General features: G+C 44.0%; 1 protein-coding gene across 2 annotated transcripts in view; it reads left to right on the top strand.

Moving 5' to 3' along the window:
• Window positions 1-16,560, top strand: part of SETBP1 (SET binding protein 1) — a 275,870-nt gene extending 259,310 nt beyond the window's left edge. For both annotated transcript variants that reach the window (XM_081881347.1, XM_081881348.1), the window contains 2 exons: window positions 5,535-5,708; window positions 13,214-16,560. In XM_081881347.1, the coding sequence (XP_081737473.1) occupies window positions 5,535-5,708; window positions 13,214-13,770 (731 nt within the window). In that variant the 3' untranslated portion in view covers window positions 13,771-16,560. The remainder of the gene's footprint in view (window positions 1-5,534; window positions 5,709-13,213) is intronic.
• The last annotated feature ends 5,199 nt before the right edge of the window (window positions 16,561-21,759 follow it).

Genomic DNA, 21,759 nt, shown 5'->3' with positions numbered 1-21,759 from the left:
TTTGTTGAAGGGGCGCTACGCAGTTCTCCCTCTCTGCGCAGCAGCCCTTCAGCCAAGTGGGAATCATAGAATCATAGAGTTGGAAGAGACCACAAGGGCCATCGAGTCCAACCCCCTGCCAAGCAGGAAACACCACCAGAGCACTCCTGACATATGGTTGTCAAGCCTCTGCTTAAAGACCTCCAAAGAAGGAGACTCCACCACACTCCTTGGCGGCAAATTCCACTGTCGAACAGCTCTCACTGTCAGGAAGTTCCTCCTAATGTTTAGGTGGAATCTTCTTTCTTGTAGTTTGGAACTATTGCTCCGTGTCCGCTTCTCTGGAGCAGCAGAAAACAACCTTTCTCCCTCCTCTATGTGACATCCTTTTATATATTTGAACATGGCTATCATATCACCCCTTAACCTCCTGTCCTGCACAGTGCCCCTTGAGCAAAGTGGGAGGAACAGAAGGAGCCCCTTCTGTTCCTCCTCCAGCTTCGCAGGACAGGCCCATCACTGCGAAGCGGGACAGGCGCATTGCTGAAGTGGCACTGCACATTTCTCCCTCTCTGTGCAGTGCCCCTCCTTCGCAGGAGAGGCATTGTGCAGAGAGGGAGAACTGTGCAGCGCCCCTTCAGCCAAGCGGGAGGAGGAACAGAAGGGGCTCCGTTCCTCCTCCCGCTTCGCTGAAGGGGCGCGGGGCTGTGCAACTCTCCCTCTCCATGCAGCGCCATTCGCTCCATAAGACGCACTCACATTTCCCCTTACTTTTTAGGAGGAAAAAAGTGCGTCTTATGGAGCGAAAAATACGGTAACCTGAATTCACCCTTTCTGTTGCCCACAACCCATTTGCAACCCACAGATGCCAAGCAGAGCCTCCTCTGGTTTCCAGCTGGCCTTTCTCCAACTGACAATTTGGACTTTTGACGCTCTCTCTTGGGGTTCTCTCACCCAGCCGGGCTCTCCCTCTTTGCAGGCAAAGACGGGCATGCGCATTCTACGGTGTGTTGCGGGCAGCAGTTTTCACTTGCGATCTCCGCTTTCCAGAGTGTCTGTTCTCTGGGCAGAAAACTACTACCACTGCACTTTACATGCCATGTCTGTCTTCGCCCTGAGTTCACTTGTTCAGAACTTGTCGACAGCCTGCCTTTTGGCCCGGATATTACTTTCAGTTAACTTGGCCACCTCTTGCACAAGGCTTCACTGCAACGGGGGTGGGCTGCAGTCAGTCTTCAAAGGCCTACGTTCTTTTTCTTTCTTTCCTTTTTGCCAGACCCCCTGTGGTCCATCAATGTGTTTTAAATTTGCAATGAAAAGAGTGCACATTCAGGGTCTCCGAACAGGTATGGAGTAGCTAGTCTTTATGATGTGAGCCTGAGCTTTTTGCCCTACTTTTATTTATTTTTCTATTTTCTTGCAATTATAGCCCACCTTACTTCCATCAAGGAAGCAGACATGTGCTCCCCATCTAAGCACTGACCAGACCCGGACCTGCTTAGCGTCAGCAAAGTGTTGGGCTGATGTTTCCTCTTATCATTTCATAATCTTGCAAGAGTCCACCTCAGTAGAGCAGTGTTTCCCAACCTTGTGCCTCCAGCTGTTTTTGGACTACAATTCCCATCATCCCTTGCCACTGGTCTTGCTAGTCAGGGATGATGGGAGTTGTAGTTCAAAAACAGCTGGAGGCACAAGGTTGGGAAACACTGCAGTAGAGAATCACAATTGGTTCAATTGGACGCCTGCATTACAGTTATTGACAAGTTCTTGAGTATTTTTTGGGTGTTTTGTGGAAAACAGCCATAGAAAACTGTTTGCCAGTCTGGCCCAATATAGTCTACTCTTATTGCTAGTAGATTTCCAGACTGTTTCCCATCAACAGCTATTAGGTGGAAATGTCCAGGATTGAACCTGCAACCTTCTGCACCCAAAGCACTGAGTCACGAACCCTTTAACTTCAGGCTAACCTCTAGTGGCTAGGGAGAATGTTAAGTGCCCAGAGAAAAGGAGACATGCTGCCAAAATAAGAAGACCATACATTAAATAGGGACATCCTAAGGCAAAATGGGACATTCTAAGAGAATTGTGAAAGTTTTGATGATCTCCTTCTACCTGTCCACAATAGAAGGTGTCCTTTCATACTGCATCACAGTGTGGTATGCTGGTTTGACATCAACTGATAGGAAGTGCCTATGGAGGGTGGTGAATACTGCACAAGATATTATGGGCTGTCCTGTGAATCTGCTGAATGAAATAGTGGAAGAATGTTGCCTCAGGAGAGTGAGGAAAATTCTCAGGGATGATTTGCACCCTGGCCGGCACTTTCTTGATCTCCTGCCCTCGGGCAGAAGATATAGAAGCATGATTATTTGCACCAACAGGGTAAAGAACAGCTTCTATCCTGGGCTGTTAGGCTGCTGAATGAAAAGATAACAACAGGGAAACTGACTTTCGGGTTTGGTGGGTATGCGTCAGTAAACGAGGGGAATTAAGACTAAGAGAGATGAGTGGGGGGTGCTCGTGTAATCTCACTGTATACAAGTTGTACAAGTGACAATAAAATATTTCAATTTCGATTCATACCCTCCAACAATTCTCTGGTGAAAATAGGGACATCCAGTGCTCTTTTTCTAGAAAAAGAGGTGCCTGAACTCACCATGAACACCTCCCTCATTCTCTTAGAATGGCAATGGTGCCCACCTGAGTGGCAAAAAAAGGCCCTTGGAACACCCTTTTCCATACCCTCCAACATTTCTCTGATGAAAATAGGGACATCCTAAGGCAAAATTGGACATTCCAGGATCAAATCAGATGGCTTCTGTAAATCCGGGACTGTCCATGGAAAATTGCGGCACTTGGAGGGTCTGGCATGACAATTTACAAATTATTCTAGTCTAAATAGAAATACAATACATCTTGCCATGGGGAGGGGGGACAAGATCCGTGTGCCTGCTCAGTCTGCTATCCAGGTGCTGCCCAGTCTTGATGGGCATCTTAAAGGCTTCTCCAGATCTCCCTTCAGATTGCTGTTTTATCTTTGAACCAAACTTGGACTCTTCCAAGAGAGGACCATCCTCTGTAAAATAGGACACATGGTATCCCTCAACTCCCCCGGGATGGCATGCTCATGTTTGCAAAGCTTTGTTTCTTTATTTCCATCTATTTAGTGCTTTTATAAGTTCTTAAACGTGCCGCCATCTGGACCGAGCATTCGAGAAGGCGTGGGTTTGCATTTCCAAACAGGGCTGTGGTGAATTAGAAACAAGAGTGAACTCTCAAGATGCAAAGCCAGTGGTCCTGTGGAGAACTAATGTCGAGCCGAAGGGTGGGCAATACGTTCTTTTGAAGTCATCTGTCAGATTGGTAACGGCTCCCCAGGAGAACGCTGTTCCTCAATGATTTGTGTGACCTTGCGAGGTCCAGCTAGGTGGCAACCAAGCGTGCACGCACGCCCACAAGCATCTTTGGAGGAAACCGAATAAAAATATTGAAAGTATTGACTCCCCCTGAAGGGAGTAAGCAGCACTTTGGTCTTTGACCTTTGAAGCAGCCTAAGGTAGTCAATAAAATCCGGCTGTTAGATGCTTGGGCCTGCCACTGATTTTGAGCTGAGAGTAGTTTAACCTTGAACCAAGAGCCAAGTAACCACGGCAACAGGAAGTAGGCCCCTACATCCAAGGAGAAGGGATCCATAAATCACGGGGTCCCTAATGCAAACACTGTGTGCAGGTAGAGATTTTGAGAGGATAAGTGGTTTGTGAGGGATTACCTTTGAAAAATGGATGACTGCCTCTTGATAGGGTGAAGCACAGTTTCACAGAGATGTGGGTTAGGGGCGGGGGGAACTGGGGGTTGGGTTGGGGTTTTTGTTTTTTTTTAAGCAATGGAGGTCAAGAGGTTACAGCTGCTAGTTTTCATAGAGCTTTTTATACAGGATCTTCAGCTTAATTATCAACAGATGTTAAATCCAGGAGGTGGTTAGCATTGTATTCTAAATATACAAGCTGCTCTCTCTCTCTCTCTCTCTCTCTCTCTCTCTCTCACACACACACACACACACACACTAAAATTGTTTCCATCTTCGAAATATTGGCATGACTGCTAATTTGCTGCACATTTCTACTGTGTCTGACACCATCTCATGTGGTTTGTGCATTCTGCTTTGTTATCTGAAATATGTGCAGGGGAGCTGCTTTCACAGTGCAAAACCATGCTCCACCTTGTTAGAATCTGTACATTTGCAATAAGGAAATCCCAGGTTTTCCTTCCATCACGGGTAGTGGTGTGGGATATTAGGGATGGATTAATCTGTCAATTTTGGTTTATCTCAGTTTCCCGCATATCTGCAGCAATATGCAAAACAAACAAAAAACTCCTTTTTTAGAATTCCTCATGAAAACCCATCATGGTTTGAGTAGGAATTCCCCCCTCATAAACGTATTTTTGTACACAGTTTCAGCTGATCTACATGTTTTTGCAACCCATTTCGCCTAGTACAATGCATTTTTGTATGTAACTTTTGCTAATGCAATACATTTTTGTGCACAATGCTTGGGTGGAGAACCTTGCCGTAAAATTCAGAGAAGTGTGAATCTTGAAGGAAGGCTATGCTTCAGTTTGTGTTTTGGTTCAGGAAGTGTGAATTAGGTAGCTTCTTACTAAATGCAAAAAACCCCACAACAATCCACCCTTCAAATTTCTTCTTCTAGTGGTAATAATAAAAAAGCTTTTCATATTCAGGATCCACATTGAACTCCAACCATCAACATGGAACCTGATTTTGAATTCTTAAAGCTTTCACCCTTCATCATTCTACTTTTCGTTGCCCCAAGTCCAGGGATGTGAAAGTTTCAGGGTGTTGTAGTTCAATCAAGGTGTGTGTCAGTGAAGGCTCCGTTCAAATCCCTGTTCAGCCACAAAGTACACTGGGTGACTCTGGGCCAGTCATATTCTCTCAATATGCCTTGTTTCGCAGGATTGTCCTAAGGATAGAATAGGGCAATCTCAAGGTGAGATACAAATAAGATAGCTGATGAAGATTTGAGTGTGTTGTACTCAACAAATCCATCACCTGCGTGGCCCTGATGTAGTAAGAAAGCATGCATTGGGCTAGCAAAGTCTGAAGGGTTGTGCTGTAGGGTAACTGGTTGGACCATAATGATATTCCTGTCCGTTCTCGTCCTTGTGATCGTGTGGTAGATACCAGCATGTACAGATGCACATGGAGAAACAGCCCTAAATAGCGACATGATTATCATCTTTCCTCATATTGTTTTAAAAATAGACTTGCAAGGCAATAATGTGTTGGCCAGGAATCAATGTTTATGTTATGTCCTGAAGCAAAATGACTGAAACCCAATAATAATAATAATAAATCATAACCCTCAAAACTGTATTATTTGAAGCACATTTACAAGCAGGGAATACTGGGGTGCAGGATTTCCTGCGAAACACAGCGGGGCATTTATTGTATATTTCTGATAAGACCAAGGTTGTATTTTTCTTCTTCTCCTGCATAATAATTGATTAGTGTTGCTTATGTTTTTGCTCTCCAGGAATTTCTGGTTCGCATCTAAAAGCAGACCAGACTTCGCTTCATAATAAAAACGAGGGTTCTGCTTCTTCTGTGATGACCCGTCGAAAACCAGCATCTCTTGATAGTGTTGTGATATCCTCAACCCCAGTATTATCTCTTTTACCGTCGTCAACGGCAGCCACCTCAGAAGCAGGTAATTATGTTCAAATGAGCTCGGGTGTTTCATTTATTCCTGTTTTATTACATTTATAGCATTTGTAAACATCTGGAGGACTCCATGTCGACAAGATGCAAACAGGACATGACTCTCTCTCCCCAGTTGTGATTCCCAGAAAGTTGCCTTCAGAGACACACTGGAATTAGAGCACAGCCGTCACGACTAGTTGTATTCTTAATAATAATAATAATAATAATAATAATAATAATAATAATAATAATAATTTATTATTTATACCCTGCCCACTCTGGGCAGCTTCCAACAGAATATCAAAATACAATAGTCTATTAAAGATTAAAAGCTTCCCTAAACAGGGCTGCCTTCAGATGTCTTCTAAAAGTCTGGTAGTTGTTGTTCTCTTTGACATCTGGTGGGAGGGCATTCCACAAGGCAGGGGCCACTACCGAGAAGGCCCTCTGCCTGGTTCCCTGTAACTTGGCTTCTCGCAGTGAGGGAACCGCCATAAGGCCCTCGGAGCTGGACCTCAGTGTCTGGGTAGAACAATTGGGGTGGAGACGATCCTTCAGGTATACAGGACCGAGGCAGTTTAGGGCTTTAAAGGTCAGCACCAACACTTTGGATTGTGCTCGAAAACGTACTAGGAGCCAATGTAGATCTTTCAAGACCAGTGTTATGTGGTCTCGGCGGCCGCTCCCAGTCACCAGTCCAGCTGCCGCATTCTGAATTAATTGCAGTTTCCGGGTCACCTTCAAAGGTGGCTCCACGTAGAGCGCATTGCAGCAGTCCAAGCGGGAGATAACCAGAGCATACACCACTCTGGCGAGACAGTCAGCTTGCATACCAGATGGAGCTGGTAAACAGCTGCCCCAAAAACAGTACTTCTGTCTTGTCAGGATTCAACCAACGGCTTCAAGTTACAAGAAAGGAGATTCTGACTCAACATCAGGAATTACTTTCTGACAGTAAGAGCTGTTCGACAATGGAACAAACTCCCTCTGGAGGTTGTGGGCTCTCCTTGCTTGGAGGTTTTTAAGCAGAGGTTGGGTGGCCATCTGTCATGGATGCTATAGCTGAGATTCTTGCATTGCAAGGGGTTATACTAGATGGCCCTGAGAGTCCGTTCCAACCCTTGTGTTTCTGCTCCCAGGTATGTGTGTATAGAATTGCAGTCTGGAGAGCTAATACATGGCTAGTGAATCTTCCACAGATCCAAGAAACGGAAAGCTTGCTCAAAAGTTTCATTCAGATTCAGATAATGGGTGCACTTTGCAGTGTAGCTGGCGTCCAGTTAGACGGTTGGTCGGTCTGTCTGTCACCCAGATGTTGATCATTCATTGAAAACTGCAGCTGTGTTAATGAGATAGGAGATGGTGTTGAGGATATCCTGTAACTGATTGAGAATGCTTTGGGAGGAAATAAAAATACTCTTGTGATTCAAACCAAATGGATGGCTTGAGGCCACCTATTGAACAGAGAGTCTTCTTCTGCAACCTTTCATGCATAGAATCATAGAATCATAGAATAGAATCATAGAGTTGGAAGAGACCACAAGGGCCATCGAGTCCAACCCCCTGCCAAGCAGGAAACACCATCAGAGCACTCCTGACATATGGTTGTCAAGCCTCTGCTTAAAGACCTCCAAAGAAGGAGACTCCACCACGCTCCTTGGCAGCAAATTCCACTGTCGAACAGCTCTTACTGTCAGGAAGTTCTTCCTAATGTTTAGGTGGAATCTTCTTTCTTGTAGTTTGGATCCATTGCTCCGTGTCCGCTTCTCTGGAGCAGCAGAAAACAACCTTTCTCCCTCCTCTATGTGACATCCTTTTATATATTTGAACATGGCTATCATATCACCCCTTAACCTCCTCTTCTCCAGGCTAAACATGCCCAGCTCCCTTAGCCGTTCCTCATAAGGCATCGTTTCGAGGCCTTTGACCATTTTGGTTGCCCTCCTCTGGACACGTTACAGTTTGTCAGTGTCCTTCTTGAACTGTGGTGCCCAGACGCATTTCACACACACGCACCACACACACACACACACACACACACACACACACACACTGCTGCAGCCTGCAGTGCATCAGACAAAGATTCATGCATCTGCACAACCACTTCAGGACTTGCACAGCTCTGCTGAACCTGTACCTTCCCATAGCGCATGTTACCTTGTCCTTAGGACAAAGTGAGATTGTGTTTCATTAAACGACAAAGTACAGTGGTACCTCGGGTTACATATGCTTCAGGTTACATATGCTTCAGGTTACACACTCCACTAAGCCAGAAATAGTGCTTCAGGCTAACAACTTTGCTTCAGGATAAGAACAGAAATTGGGCTCTGGCAGCGCAGCGGCAGCAGGAGGCCCCCATTAGCTAAAGTGGTGCTTCAGGTTAAGAACACTTTCAGGTTAAGAACGAGCCTCTGGAACGAATTAAGTACTTAACCCAAGGTACCACTGTATGCATTATTGTCAGTGCTTTTTTTCTTTTAAAAAATGCTTAGGGGTACTCTCATTTTGACTCAAGAAAATCACCATTTTATAGTTCAAAGTGGGAAAAATAAACACAGTAAATGGACAAAAGTACAAAGATTCACAAAATGTTTAGGGGTACGCTTACCCCTGTGTCTGTCAGGAGCTCAGCCTACACTTGAGTAGGACCCTGGTAGAGACACATGCCCAACTGGCATGTTCTCTCCCTCCTGGTCAATCGTTCGTGAGCTTCATAAGCTTTCTTCTGCCCAAACATCACAGCGACCGATGCCAGCAGACATCAGCACACTTAGGGATCTGCAGAGTTTGCGCAACTTGCGTAACAGACCTCAGCAACTCAGCATTTAGGCTAATCTACTTTATTTACATATAAACAGACACGGAGCACTGCAACATGGCTCCCTCTCTCTCTAGCATCAGACAGTAAAGAGAAAAGAACAAAAGACAATAGTCCCACTTCACAGAACACAGTAACACAAACATCCTGTCTCCCTCACTTCCCACTCTGTGGAGTCAAAACATACACCGTCATGTAAAAGACAACAATCCCATGACTGCAATCATGGAGCAGGAATTCTAACAGTGCCCCCCCCCCCTGAAAGAAGGACTGAATTATTGTCATTGTCATTTTATTATTTTATTTTGTTTGTTTGTTTGTATGTATGCCCTTCATCTATAGATCTAAGGGCAGTTCACAACATTAAAATACAATATAAAAACACAAACTATGTGATAAAAACAAGAACAAACAACACAAAGCAACAAAGCTCTCTTCCACCCGACTCCCACAAATACATTTAAGAGGGGTATAAGATGTCAAAGGCCTGGCTGAATAGGAACATTTTTGCCTGGTGCCTAAAGGTATATAGTGAAAGCACCAGGTGAGAGCATTCCACAGATGGGGAGCCACCACAGAGAAGACCCCGTTCTTGTATAGCCACCCTCTGGACCTCACATGGAGGAGGCACATAGAGAAGGCCCCAGATGATGAATGCAGAGTCTAGGTCGGTTTATATGGGGAGAAGTGGTCCTTGAAATATTGCAATCCTGACCCATTCAAGGCTTTATAGGTCAAAACCAGCACTTTGATTTGGGCATGGAAACTGGTAGCCAGCGCAGTCGGGCCAGGATCATTGTAATATGCTCAAAACATCTTGCCTAGGTGAGCAACTTGGCCCAGTGCCGGATTTACGTATAAGCTAAACAAGCTATAGCTTAGGGCCCCACTCTCTTGGGGGCCCCAAAAAAAATTAAAGGAAAAAACTGGATGTACATTTCCAAAATAAAAGATAAAAAACAAATAAAATAAAACCTACATACACTTAGAGCTTAATAATTATTTCACTGTTAATATACTTCTTCTTAATTGTATTTCACCATTAATATACTTCTTGTTAATTGTATTTCAGTTCAACAATTATTCTGATAAAATACATTTTTTGTCATGTGCAAATGGCTTTAGATACCTATTAGGTCCATAAATTACCATATAGCATATATTCAACACAAAAAACAGCAGCAATTTGTTGTTGACAAAGGACAGCTGGACATATAAAGGGCCCTATGACCTTCAGTAGCTTAGGGCCTCATCAAACCTAAATCCAGCCATGAACTGGCCGCTGAATTCTTCACCAGCTGAAGTATCCAAACCATCCTCAGCAGCATCCCTGCTTATAACACATTGTTTAATCTAACCTGGAGGTTACCAGAGCATAGACAACAGTAGTTGATGTTGTTGTTGTTGTTTAGTCGTTTAGTCATGTCCGACTCTTCGTGACCCCATGGACCAGAGAACGCCAGGCACTCCTGTCCTCCACTGCCTCCCGCAGTTTGGTCAGACTCATGCTGGTAACCTCGAAAACACTATCCAACCATCTTGTCCTCTGTCGCCCCCTTCTCCTTGTGCCCTCCATCTTTCCCAACATCAGGGTCTTTTCCAGGGAGTCTTCTCTTCTCATGAGGTGGCCAAAGTACTGGAGCCTCAGCTTCACAATCTGTCCTTCCAGTGAGCACTCGGGGCTGATTTCCTTTAGAATAGAGAGGTTTGATCTTCTTGCAGTCCATGGGACTCTCAAGAGTCTCCTCCAGCACCAGAATTCAAAAGCATCAATTCTTCGGCGATCAGCCTTCTTTATGGTCCAGCTCTCACTTCCATACATAGTAGCTCTCACTTCCATACAACAGTAGTTAGGCTGTCCCTATCCAAAGAGGAGGAGGTTAAGGGGTGATATGATAGCCATGTTCAAATATATAAAAGGATGTCACATAGAGGAGGGAGAAAGGTTGTTTTCTGCTGCTCCAGAGAAGCGGACACGGAGCAATGGTTCCAAACTACAAGAAAGAAGATTCCACCTAAACATTAGGAAGAACTTCCTGACAGTAAGAGCTGTTCGACAGTGGAATTTGCTGCCAAGGAGCGTGGTGGAGTCTCCTTCTTTGGAGGTCTTTAAGCAGAGGCTTGACAACCATATGTCAGGAGTGCTCTGATGGTGTTTCCTGCTTGGCAGGGGGTTGGACTCGATGGCCCTTGTGGTCTCTTCCAACTCTATGATTCTATGATTCTATGATTCAAATAGGGGCATAGCTGGGCCACCACACAAAGCCACCAGAGCCTCAAATGACAGCAACGGAAAAGAAACTTCTATGCAATAGCTTAATTCAGTGAATGATGTGATGTCTAATTTGGCCCCACCTCTTCGGGTAAATTAAGAATGAACGGTGATAAGGTAAAGGAATTGAGATGGAATAGCTTCTTGAATGTAAGAACCTGAGATGCCCTGAGAATGAATCTTTGAATGTTTATTTAATTTAGAATATAGGTGTGTAGATATGAAAACCAGTCTTTGAAAGACTAAACGCCCACGTTCTTATATATTTATATGAGAGCAAATGTCTGGTTGTTTTTCTTTTAGGATTTGCTCCTGCTTCTTGTATTGTGGCAAGATGTTGGGCTTGTTTGCACAAGGCCTTTGCCGAGGCCAGATAACATGGTAGCACATTATCCAATTATGTTTTTAAAAACTCAGTACAACAGTGTTGGGGTTGCTTGCTGTTGTTTTAAAATGAAACCTTCCAAATGACAGAAGCATGGGGGTGTGTTTATATTTCTTCCACTACATAGTTCATAGTTTTCTATTGTGAAGACTCCAACAGCAGCTGTATTTTTAACACGGTCAGCATGGTTGCAACCCATTAATATAATAGTCATTCTGGAAATGAGCCTTCATAGAAAATCTGTCTGCCTTCTGAAGACTTCCAGGAGTGCTTGAATAGTAAAATGTAACTGGAGGTTGTGGGAACTTCTAAACTGAAGTTAATTTAGAGCAGCGGTCCTCAACCTGTGGGTCCCCAGATGTTGTTGGACTACAACTCCCATTATCCCTGAGCTCTGGCCTTGCTAGCTAGGGATGATGGGAGTTGTAGTCCAACGACATCTGGGGACCAACAGGTTGAGAACGGCTGATTTAGAGGGAATCTAATATAGAGAGAATTGTTTTTCACAGAATCAGAGAACTATAGAGTCGGAAGGGACCCTAAAGTTAATCTAGTCCAGGGTTTCCCAAACTTGGGTCTCCAGCTACCTTTGGACTACAATTTCCATCATCCCTGACCACTGCTCCTGCTAGCTAGGGATGATGGGAGTTGTAGTCCAAGTTTTGGAAACTCCGATCTAGTCCAATACCCTGCAATGTGTGAATCACAGCTAAAGAATCTATGGCCATCTAACCACTGTTTAAAAACCTCCAGCACCTTATGAGGTAGTGTGTTCCACTGTTAAACAGCTCTTGCCATCAGAAAGTTCTTCATAATGTTTATGTGAAATCTTCCTTTCCTGTAATTTGAATCCATTGGTTGAAGTTCTACCCTGCCCCCCCCAGAACAGAGCAGTACTATTACAGTTGAGTTACAGATAGGTAGCCGTGTTGGTCTGCCATAGTCAAAACAAAATAAAAAAAATCCTTCCAGTAGCACCTTAAAGACCAACTAAGTTAGTTCTAGGTATGAGCTTTCGTGTTAGTTCTAGGTATGAGCTTTTCGTGTATCTGAAGAAGTGTGCATGCACACGAAAGCTCATACCTAGAACTAACTTAGTTGGTCTTTAAGGTGCTACTGGAAGGAATTTTTTTTTATTTTATTACAGTTGAGATATACTGACCTTGTCATTGGATGATAGTATTAGATATGCTAAGGACTTCACTTCAGCCCTTGTGCTCGCAGGCAGAGAGCACTGAATCTGGGCCACATACAATAAATGTTCTCTCTCTCTCTCTCTCTCTCTCTCTCTCTCTCTCTCTCCCTATTTCCAGAGTGTGGAAAGAAGGGAAACTGCAAAATTGCAACTACAGTGGATACTCGGGTTGCGAATGTGATCCATGCAGGAGGCACATTTGCAAAACGCAGCAGCACATCTGCGCATGCATGGTTGTGATTCGGCACCTCTGCACATGCGCAAAGCGTGATTTAGCACCTTTGTGCATGCACGACTGCCGAAACCCAAAAGTAACCCATTCCAGTGCTTCTGGGTTTCGGCGCATCCGTAACCCCCCAAAAACACAATCTGAAGCATCTGTAACTAGTCATAGGTATGACTATATTGAAAAAAAAAATTCTTCCAAGAAGGAAAGGAAGCAAGAAGCCATTAGTGCCACAACAATTCATACCTTGAAAGAACATTGGGCCCAATGATACATTAGGAAATGAAAACTGTGTTTCCTTGCTGGAATGTTACTAATTTTAATTCATTAATTCAGGCAGTTTACTAAGGTAATATTAATGGCAAACTTACAGGCACATTATATAAATTGCTGTTCTTCTGTGACAGTCTTTATAATAAATAATTCTGAAATATTTTCTGTTATTCTGTTCTGTATGCGGCTTCCCATCTTTGGGCCATTTTTCATAATCTGCAGCCCCGGCGAATCTTTACGCCAGCCGGCATTAATCATGCCGCAACCCTTATTTTGCACAAACCCCGTGCAGCAATTCCGATTGATTCCAATCTTAATCACCATCGTTTTCTCTCCCCTGCAGCCAGCTCGCCGCTCAAGAAACGGTTCAAGCGCTGTGAGATCGAAGCGATCCAATGCGAGGTGCGCAAGATGTGCAACTACAACAAGATCCTCTCCACCAAGAAGAACCTGGATCACGTCAACAAAATCCTGAAAGCCAAGCGGCTGCAGAGACAATCAAAGACGGGCAACAACTTTGTCAAGAAGAGGCGAGGGCGGCCACGCAAGCAGCCCCTCTCCTTCGACGAAGACTTCAGAGACCAAATGCCAGTTTTGGAGAAATGCGTCGACCTGCCTTGCAAACGAGGCCAGAGGTTCATGCTGAACCCTTTGATACTGGAACAAACAGCCAACAGCCATGATACCATCACAGCCACCATTGAGGCTGTAATACACATGGCCCGGGAGACGTCTCAGCCGCCCCCTCCGCCGCCGCCGCCGCCGCCTCCTCCTCCTTCCCGGACGCCGAAAGTCGGGAAAAGGAAAAGCAAAGCGCAGCAGCACGCAGAGGCAGAGGACGAAGTGAAGGTGAAAAGGCACCGGAAAACGAGAGGGTGTGAAAGTGAAGCCCTCCCCTAGTAATGGACATGGCCAATCAAAAGACAGTGCTGGGTGGTTTAGCGCCCTGGGACCAAAGGACCAGGGTGCTGAGATGGGCAGGTCTGTTTGGCATCTTATGCAGCATCAGACTTGCTCTGTATTTCAGTAGCGCAGCAGCCGTTAAAAAAAATCAGATAGGAATGACCAATAATAATAATAATAATAATAATATAATTACAATAATGACAAAACTTTGGCATTAGCCCTTAGGTTCATAGTGGGGGATGGGGTGCTGGGGGAGATGTTCAAACCTAGCGAGTCCACCAGTTTTTGCAGAGTTTGTGTTAACAAAAACCAGCTTCGTTCTTGTGTCTTGGAAGGGAAAGAGGGAAGCATCCCGCTTAAAATCACATGGCGGGACTGGCAGTATCCCTGCTGCTAGCAAGCTCTTAGAAGGAGCTGCTGTCCCCTTTTTGCAGATGCATCGCAGGGAGAAAATCACCAGCAGCAGCAGCAGCCTTTGCAGTCACTGCTGCTGCGCGAAGGGGCGTGGGGGGATTGTACCCATCAGATTTCTTCATGCCTACTTTTAAGACACAAGGGCATCCCTCCCTCAAGGAACAAAGCTGGCAGCCCTCTGAGTGGAAATTATTTTCACTTTTCAACACACAAAAAGTGTAAATTCCTCAACTGTGCTCTTGGTTTTGAAATGCTTTGAAAGTATATGTATTTTGTTTTATAGAGGTTTTGGGTTGTGGTTTTCTTCCTTTCTTTCTGGAAACTCTTGCCAGGCTCCAGGCAACTGAATCGCTAACTCTTAAATCTTATCGTTTCCCTTCTCCCTCCCCGCACAAAATAATCTGCAAGTGGCAAGTAATGTAGGCGAGAGAAGTGGAGCCCCTACCCTATGGAACAAGATGAATCTCCAGTGACCATCCAAAATTGTAACCGAATAGTGGAGCGCATCTCATAAAGGGAAGGAAAAAAGCCAATTTGTCACTAACATGGTCTTTGCACTTGACCTCTTTGGTGGTTTTCACTGGTGATGGAAGCGAGGGGACACCAATAAGCTACTTTAGTTTGACAGTGGAGCAAGGCTTGAGATATGTTAGCAAAGAACAGAAGGAATGAAGGGGCAATGTTACTCTAAAGAGGCAAGGGCTCTAAGATGGATACGAGCCTGTGAAAAATTTGCTGCCCAAGGGGAACTTGGAGCAAACTTTTTTGCAAGATCTCATCAGAGCAGTGTAGCATGATGCCTTGACTTGTTTTTCCATAATGAAAACAACAAAAGTCATTTTTAAAATAATAATAATTCACATAGAATGAAGCCAGAGAAAGAAATATGTCACTAAAATTAAAATAATAAAAAGGAATAAGTGTTCTTATCTAAAATTATAATAATCTTATTGTTCAAAGGGTGTCACCACTGCTGTTGAGTTAATGCCACTTTGAACACTTCCCTCAACCCTTGTTGTGGTTGCCTTAATAAACTGAAAATTATTTTTTTTCCCTTTTGTACATAATGTAATTATAAAAAGAAAAAAGAAAGGAGGAAAATCAGTTTGCATGGACACAAACTGTGTGTGACAAATTGTCTCTTTAAATCGTCAGTTTCATTTGTCCGGTTAAAATTCAAAGTGTAATTTTATCCACTTTTTAAGCTTAGATATACGTATCTATATCTCAAGCAAGTTTCCATACCAAATCAAGTAACTCTTTTTTGTTATTTTTTTGCTTTAAGCAAAGCTGTTTGGACTAAACACAAATGTTGAAAATGCTATTTCATTGCAGTAATAGTACTTTCTTTTTAAAAGATAAAAAAGAAACGAAAGCTGTTGAAATATTTAAAACCAGTACCTGACAAATTCCTTTCCTCTCCTCCATTACTTTCTCGTGCGGTAGACAGAACTTAGTCGAGGTGCAACTTCTGCTCTCAAAAGTTCATACTGGAGAAACATGGAGAATTTGATTCAATTATACCCAAGCCAATTTTTGAGTCTGGTAACTGATATCTAGGAGAGAAAATTATAATCAGCAGAACACTTACATTAAAAACGAACAAAATCCTTACCCCTTTCCCCCGGCCCTAAAACCTATTTGAATCTTTCCCACAACTTATTTGCAAATTGCCATCAAGACAGCTTCCCATGAAGCCCTCCATTGGGTGCATCAGCCTCTACAAAATCTGGGTCTCCCCTTAACTGTGAAAAAATGTACACATGTACATGTGATGGAGCCTGCCACAAACATCAAAAAGAATGAGGCGCTTCACCTGCATGGGACCCTCCTCTGTGCTCATTTTGAATAGTATTGGGGTACCAGAAACATACAGGATTAAGCCATTGAGCAACACGCCACACATATTCAATAAGAATGATTGTGGGGTGTTCAGGAGTCAGGCCCGCCAGGTTGCACCAATAGGCTTCCTCCCATTTGTAAGACCCTTTTCAAACTTAACATTTTCAAGTATCAAAGCCACCTTAGAAGGGTCTGTCCCCATGTTGCTCCAGTAATTTACGGCTGTTTCTCCTCCCGCCACTTCCGATCTGGCCTTGTACCCATCTGCTTCTAGCTGTCCACACTCATTGTCTTTAACGTTAAATAAGTTGGAGTTCTTGTTATTAAATATACCAAGAAAAAAGCACGCCAAGAACTCTGGCCAATATAACTTTCAATAGTGGGAGTGGTCCCTACTCACAAATCAATAGTCAATTGTAACAAGAACTACCGTATTTTTTGCTCTAGAAGACTCACTTTTTCCCTCCTAAAAAGTGAGGGGAAATGTGTGTGCATCTTATGGAGCGAATGCAGGCTGCGCAGCTATCCCAGAAGCCAGAACAGCAAGAGGGATTGCTGCTTTCACTGCGCACCGATCCCTCTTGCTGTTCTGACTTCTGAGATTCAGAATTTTTCTTTTCTTGTTTTCCTCCTCCAAAATCTAGGTGCATCTTGTGGTCTGGTGCGTCTTATAGAGCGAAAAATACGGTAATCCATTCAAAAGTATGTATTCTGACAAGGATTACAAACTCAAATAGAGATTGCAAACTCAAACAAAGATTACAAACTCAAACGCAAAAGGATATGTATAACACAATAATTTGCTACAGTATTAGAGATAAGAGTTTATGAGTAGAGTTAAGTTCATGTTAGTCCATAGTCAGATTTGATGTGAAGATCTTAGTTTCAATCTTTGTTTGTAATCCTTGTCAGAAGACATACTTTTGAATGGATTTGTTTATGTTACAATTGACTATTGATTTGTGAGTAGGGACCACTCCCACTATTGAAACTTATATTGGCCAGAATTCTTGGTGCACACTCATTGTCATGGCAGCTTCTCTGTCATTTGGACTGGCTTGACCATCCCTTCTCCACCCAGTTGCCATTCTGCCATGATGTATAAAACTCTTAGGCAAAGACCGTGCAAGAATGCCTGGGTGATGGTGGGCATTTCATAGAATCCTAGAGTTGGAAGAGACCACAAGGGCCATCGAGTCCAACCCCCTGCCAAGCAGGAAACACCATCAGAGCACTCCTGACATATGGTGGTCAAGCCTCTGCTTAAAGACCTCCAAAGAAGGAGACTCCACCACACTCCTTGGCAGCAAATTCCACTGTCGAACAGCTCTTACTGTCAGGAAGTTCTTCCTAATGTTTAGGTGGAATCTTCTTTCTTGTAGTTTGGATCCATTGCTCCGTGTCCACTTCTCTGGAGCAGCAGAAAACAACCTTTCTCCCTCCTCTATGTGACATCCTTTTATATATTTGGACATGGCTATCATATCACCCCTTAACCTCCTCTTCTCCAGGCTAAACATGCCCAGCTCCCTTAGCCGTTCTTCATAAGGCATCGTTTCCAGGCCTTTGACCATTTTGGTTGCCCTCCTCTGGACACGTTCCAGTTTGTCAGTGTCCTTCTTGAACTGTGGTGCCCAGAACTGGACACAGTACTCCAGGTGAGGTCTGACCAGAGCAGAATACAGTGGCACTATTACTTCCCTTGATCTAGATGCTATACTCCTACTGATGCAGCCCAGAATTGCATTGGCTTTTTTAGCTGCCGCGTCACACTGTTGGCTCATGTCAAGTTTGTGGTCAACCAAGACTCCTAGATCCTTTTCACATGTACTGCTCTCAAGCCATGTGTCATCCATCTTGTATTTGTGCACCTCATCCCACAGGTAGTTTCTTTCTTCCTTTCCTTCCTTCCTCACGGAGAATAGTGCTTTGCCGATTGCAATTCCCTACACTGCCATGCACCCCGAAGCGAGTGTGTGCTTTGTGTAATGTGAGAACAGGGAGACAAGGGCGAATCTGGTTCTCCAAATGTGGAGAAGGCATCCTTTCATGTCCAGATCTTGGCAGACAGTTATGGTGCCCCTCACTCCATTCATGTGTGTCTTGTTTTACGGCAAGCCCACACAAGTTCTGACTCACCAATCCGAATGCAGCCCAACAGCCATGTACTTACCACACAGCGCTGAAGAAAGCAGCAGCAGTTGCTTTATCAAGCTCTTGCCAGACAGGCCACCATGATGTTGTTGTTTTAGTCGTTTAGTCATGTCTGACTCTTCATGACCCCATGGACCAGAGCACGCCAGGCACTCCTGTCTTCCACTGCCTCCCGCAGTTTGGTCAAACTCATGCTGGTAGCTTCAAGAACACCATCCAACCATCTCATCCTCTGTCGTCCCCTTCTCCTTGTGCCCTCCATCTTTCCCAACATCAGGGTCTTTTCCAGGGAGTCTTCTCTTTTCATGAGGTAGCCAAAGTATTTGAGCCTCAGCTTCAAGATCTGTCCTTCCAGTGAGCACTCAGGGCTGGTTTCCTTCAGAATGAATAGATTTGATCTTCTTGCAGTCCATGGGAATCTCAAGAGTCTCCTCCAGCACCATAATTCAAAAGCATCAATTCTTCAGCGATCAGCCTTCTTTATGGTCCATGGCCACCATGGTAGCAATGGCCAAAAGCTACGGTTTGACTTGCTGGGTCACAAATTGTGCATAACTGTCACCAGCCCATCGAACCCCCTTCGAGTTTGATCAGGAATATACTGTAGGAAGCCACTTCTTAACAAGTCAAACTGTTGGTCCATCTAACTCAGCACTGTTTCTGCTGACCAGCAAAGGCTCTCCTACATTTCAGGCAGAGAGTCTCTCCCCATTCTACCTGGCGATGCCTTCTGCGTGCAGAGCAGATGCCCTGGCACAGAGCTTTGAGCCTTCCCTTTCGATACACACATGTTACAAGGCATTAACCCTAATATTGGAGGGGAGACACCTGAGCTATTTACTAGTGAGGAGCACTTGAGAAGTTGTGTATCTGCTAACCACCACAGATCCTTTCAGGCCAAATCAGTCCCTGCATTGCTTTTCTAGCTGAGGTACCCTTGACACACACACACACACACACACACACGCAAACATATGCCTGTGAGTAGGCGTCATGACAACGTCGTCACATGTTTTGGGTGAATTTGGTATATGCCTGCAATAAAAATTCTATGATAACTTCATTGATCAATTTTGATAACCAGTACATGTGCAGATAGAAAACTACAGAAATGGGGACACACGACCAGCCACTGTTTCATGCCAGGTGTACAGAGGGCGAGAGGCACATCTTTGCCCTTGCAAAATATTAGATGCCCTCCTGTAACTGTGCCCCACTCTTTGACTAGGAAGGTTATCTACGTTGGACCAAGCACTACAGGTCTTCCCCATCCCAGCAGTGCTAAAGCAGGCATGTAGGCACAAAGGACCACTAATCGTGCAATCCTGTATGTGTCTATTGAGAAGTCACATTGAGTTGAGTGGAACTTGCTTTCAGGAAATTTTGTCTAGGATTGCAGCCTCAAGCTGCATTTCTGGGCATCCTTGCTGGGACTAGACCCTGTTGAACCCAATGGGACTCGTTCTCAATTGAACATGTGTAGAATTGGACTACAAATGTCTGTCCATCATAGGACCAAGTCTCATTGGCAAACCATCTTTATATTGCGTTTCAAGCTAGTGCCAGCATTTAACAACTGGGCTGCAAAACCCTCCCCATTTATGTTCCTCCTCTCTCGCCTCCCCACCCCCATTTAAATGTTCTGAAAACAAAAGATTTACCGTTTCCCATGCAATGAATGAGCCACACTGAAGCCATAGACTTTTAGCCGGTATCCCAAACTTTCACAGCAGCCTGCATGGGGTAGCTCTTGAGGGTATTGCTTTCCCACGAGAATTTGCAAAAAGAAACACAAAAATGAAGTGAGGAGATGCTGAGGCCCACATAATCTAGCCTGACAAATATCTAGCACACGCTGCACCACAGTCTCAACCCAACCCTGTTCCCTCTAGATGCCATTAGAAACTGCTGTAATCTTCGGGGCTCAAAGGCGTCATTCATACCAGAGCAAGCTGATGCTGTTAGATGGCCACACAGATTAGTGTTTTGCGTGCCACGTAGCCTGTCCATACAATTAAAAAGCCACTGACAGAAATAGTAATATAAAGGAATGTACTACATGTAGGTTGCCCAGGATTTGATTTTTAGGGCTCAAGGCTGCACAACCCTACACAATCTTTGAACAATGTGCTTTTTTTATATAAAAACAAAAATTCACCCCATCCCTTCCATTTCCTTAGTTGAGGAGATGTTTTAAATTCCCAAAACACATCTGTCAGACCCAAGTGTTGCTGTTTTTTCCCAAATGTGATGGGGGACAAGAGGCAGGTCTCTGTTCTTGATACGGCTTTGCATCTAAACGCACATGCCAACCAGTTCAGTAGAGCACAGATAAGCATTGGGAATATGCACCAGGAGGTGCACATGGAAATCTCCATGTGTGTGCAGATCCCGCTCACGGGATCAGGGCCATGGTGTTCCTTCAGTGCATCAGGGCAACCAATTCTGTACTGCAGTTTCAAAGACCTCACTTAAGATCTATTTGAAGGGAAAGTTTGCCCATAGAAATCGATCTCAGCAAAAAAGGTGGTTGGGTAGACATATTGAAATATTGCAAGGCTGGAGTTTCACTGTCAATAATGTGACGGCAGATGAAAAGTATAATCTTGCTTTAGGAACAGTATGGTTCATTGATGATGCTTCTGTCTTGGTCCATGAGGAATATCATGATAAAAGATGCACCACAATCTGTTCCCCACCCGCCCTAATTCCCCCCCCCCAAATGAGTTTGGGGGGGAAGTTAGAATCTCATGTATTTTTTATACAGGTCTGCATTCTGGTAAGCACATGCTCTCTTTTCAGTTTTCCAGTGGGAATGCCCTCCAGAGTGAGGTCTGTTTCGGACATGTAGATTGAGTGATATTTTCAACTGAGACAAATCCCATCCCTAAAAAAGCGAGGTGCCGCCATTACTGAGTTACACCTCGATCCTGTATATAAGTATCTGCTGGAATTTGGTTAGCCAGGATCCTGGACTCTGTGGGCCTTTGATCTGATCCAGCAGGGCTCCAATGAAATCCTTAATATTAAGACAACATCATCGTTATTTGAAAACTTGTTGCCTCTGTTGGCTTTTCTCCATTCAAGCTGTTTTAGCTTTTAAGGCAGCAAGTCTTTAGGACTGGGTTGTTAATCCAACAAGCACATTTCAGCAATGATATCTACAGAAGATCTCTTCATAAGAAGCCTGCCTACATAGTAATAAAACAAGAAATCGTTTAGAAGCTTGTTTTCCTCTTTCAAATGGATGGGGGAGATTGAAGGAAAGGAGAGGTGATGCCAGTTTTGTCAATGGGGAGGGAGTTGTGAACAGTACAAGCCCACATCGTACGGTTTGTTTATTTTTTTTAAATGCTGTTTCTTAAATAGTAATACTAAATGCACACAAAGTGTTAAATATGTATATACTGTATTTCAAAATTAAAAAACAAAATCCTACAAAAACAAATGGGGCACAAGATTGTTCTATAAGTCGTGCTGGCTACTTTTTAGTTTATACTCATAAGTGGTTTTTAAAAGCCTTTTTTAACGTGTAATTTGCATGTTCTGCTTTGATTGTATGTAAACATATTT

The sequence above is a fragment of the Podarcis erhardii genome (assembly GCF_964252035.2).
Source record: "Podarcis erhardii genome assembly, chromosome: 11".
Classification (NCBI taxonomy): Eukaryota; Metazoa; Chordata; class Lepidosauria; order Squamata; family Lacertidae; genus Podarcis; species Podarcis erhardii.
The sequence above is the reverse complement of the archived record's forward strand: the minus strand, read 5'-3'. Positions and strand labels throughout refer to the sequence as shown.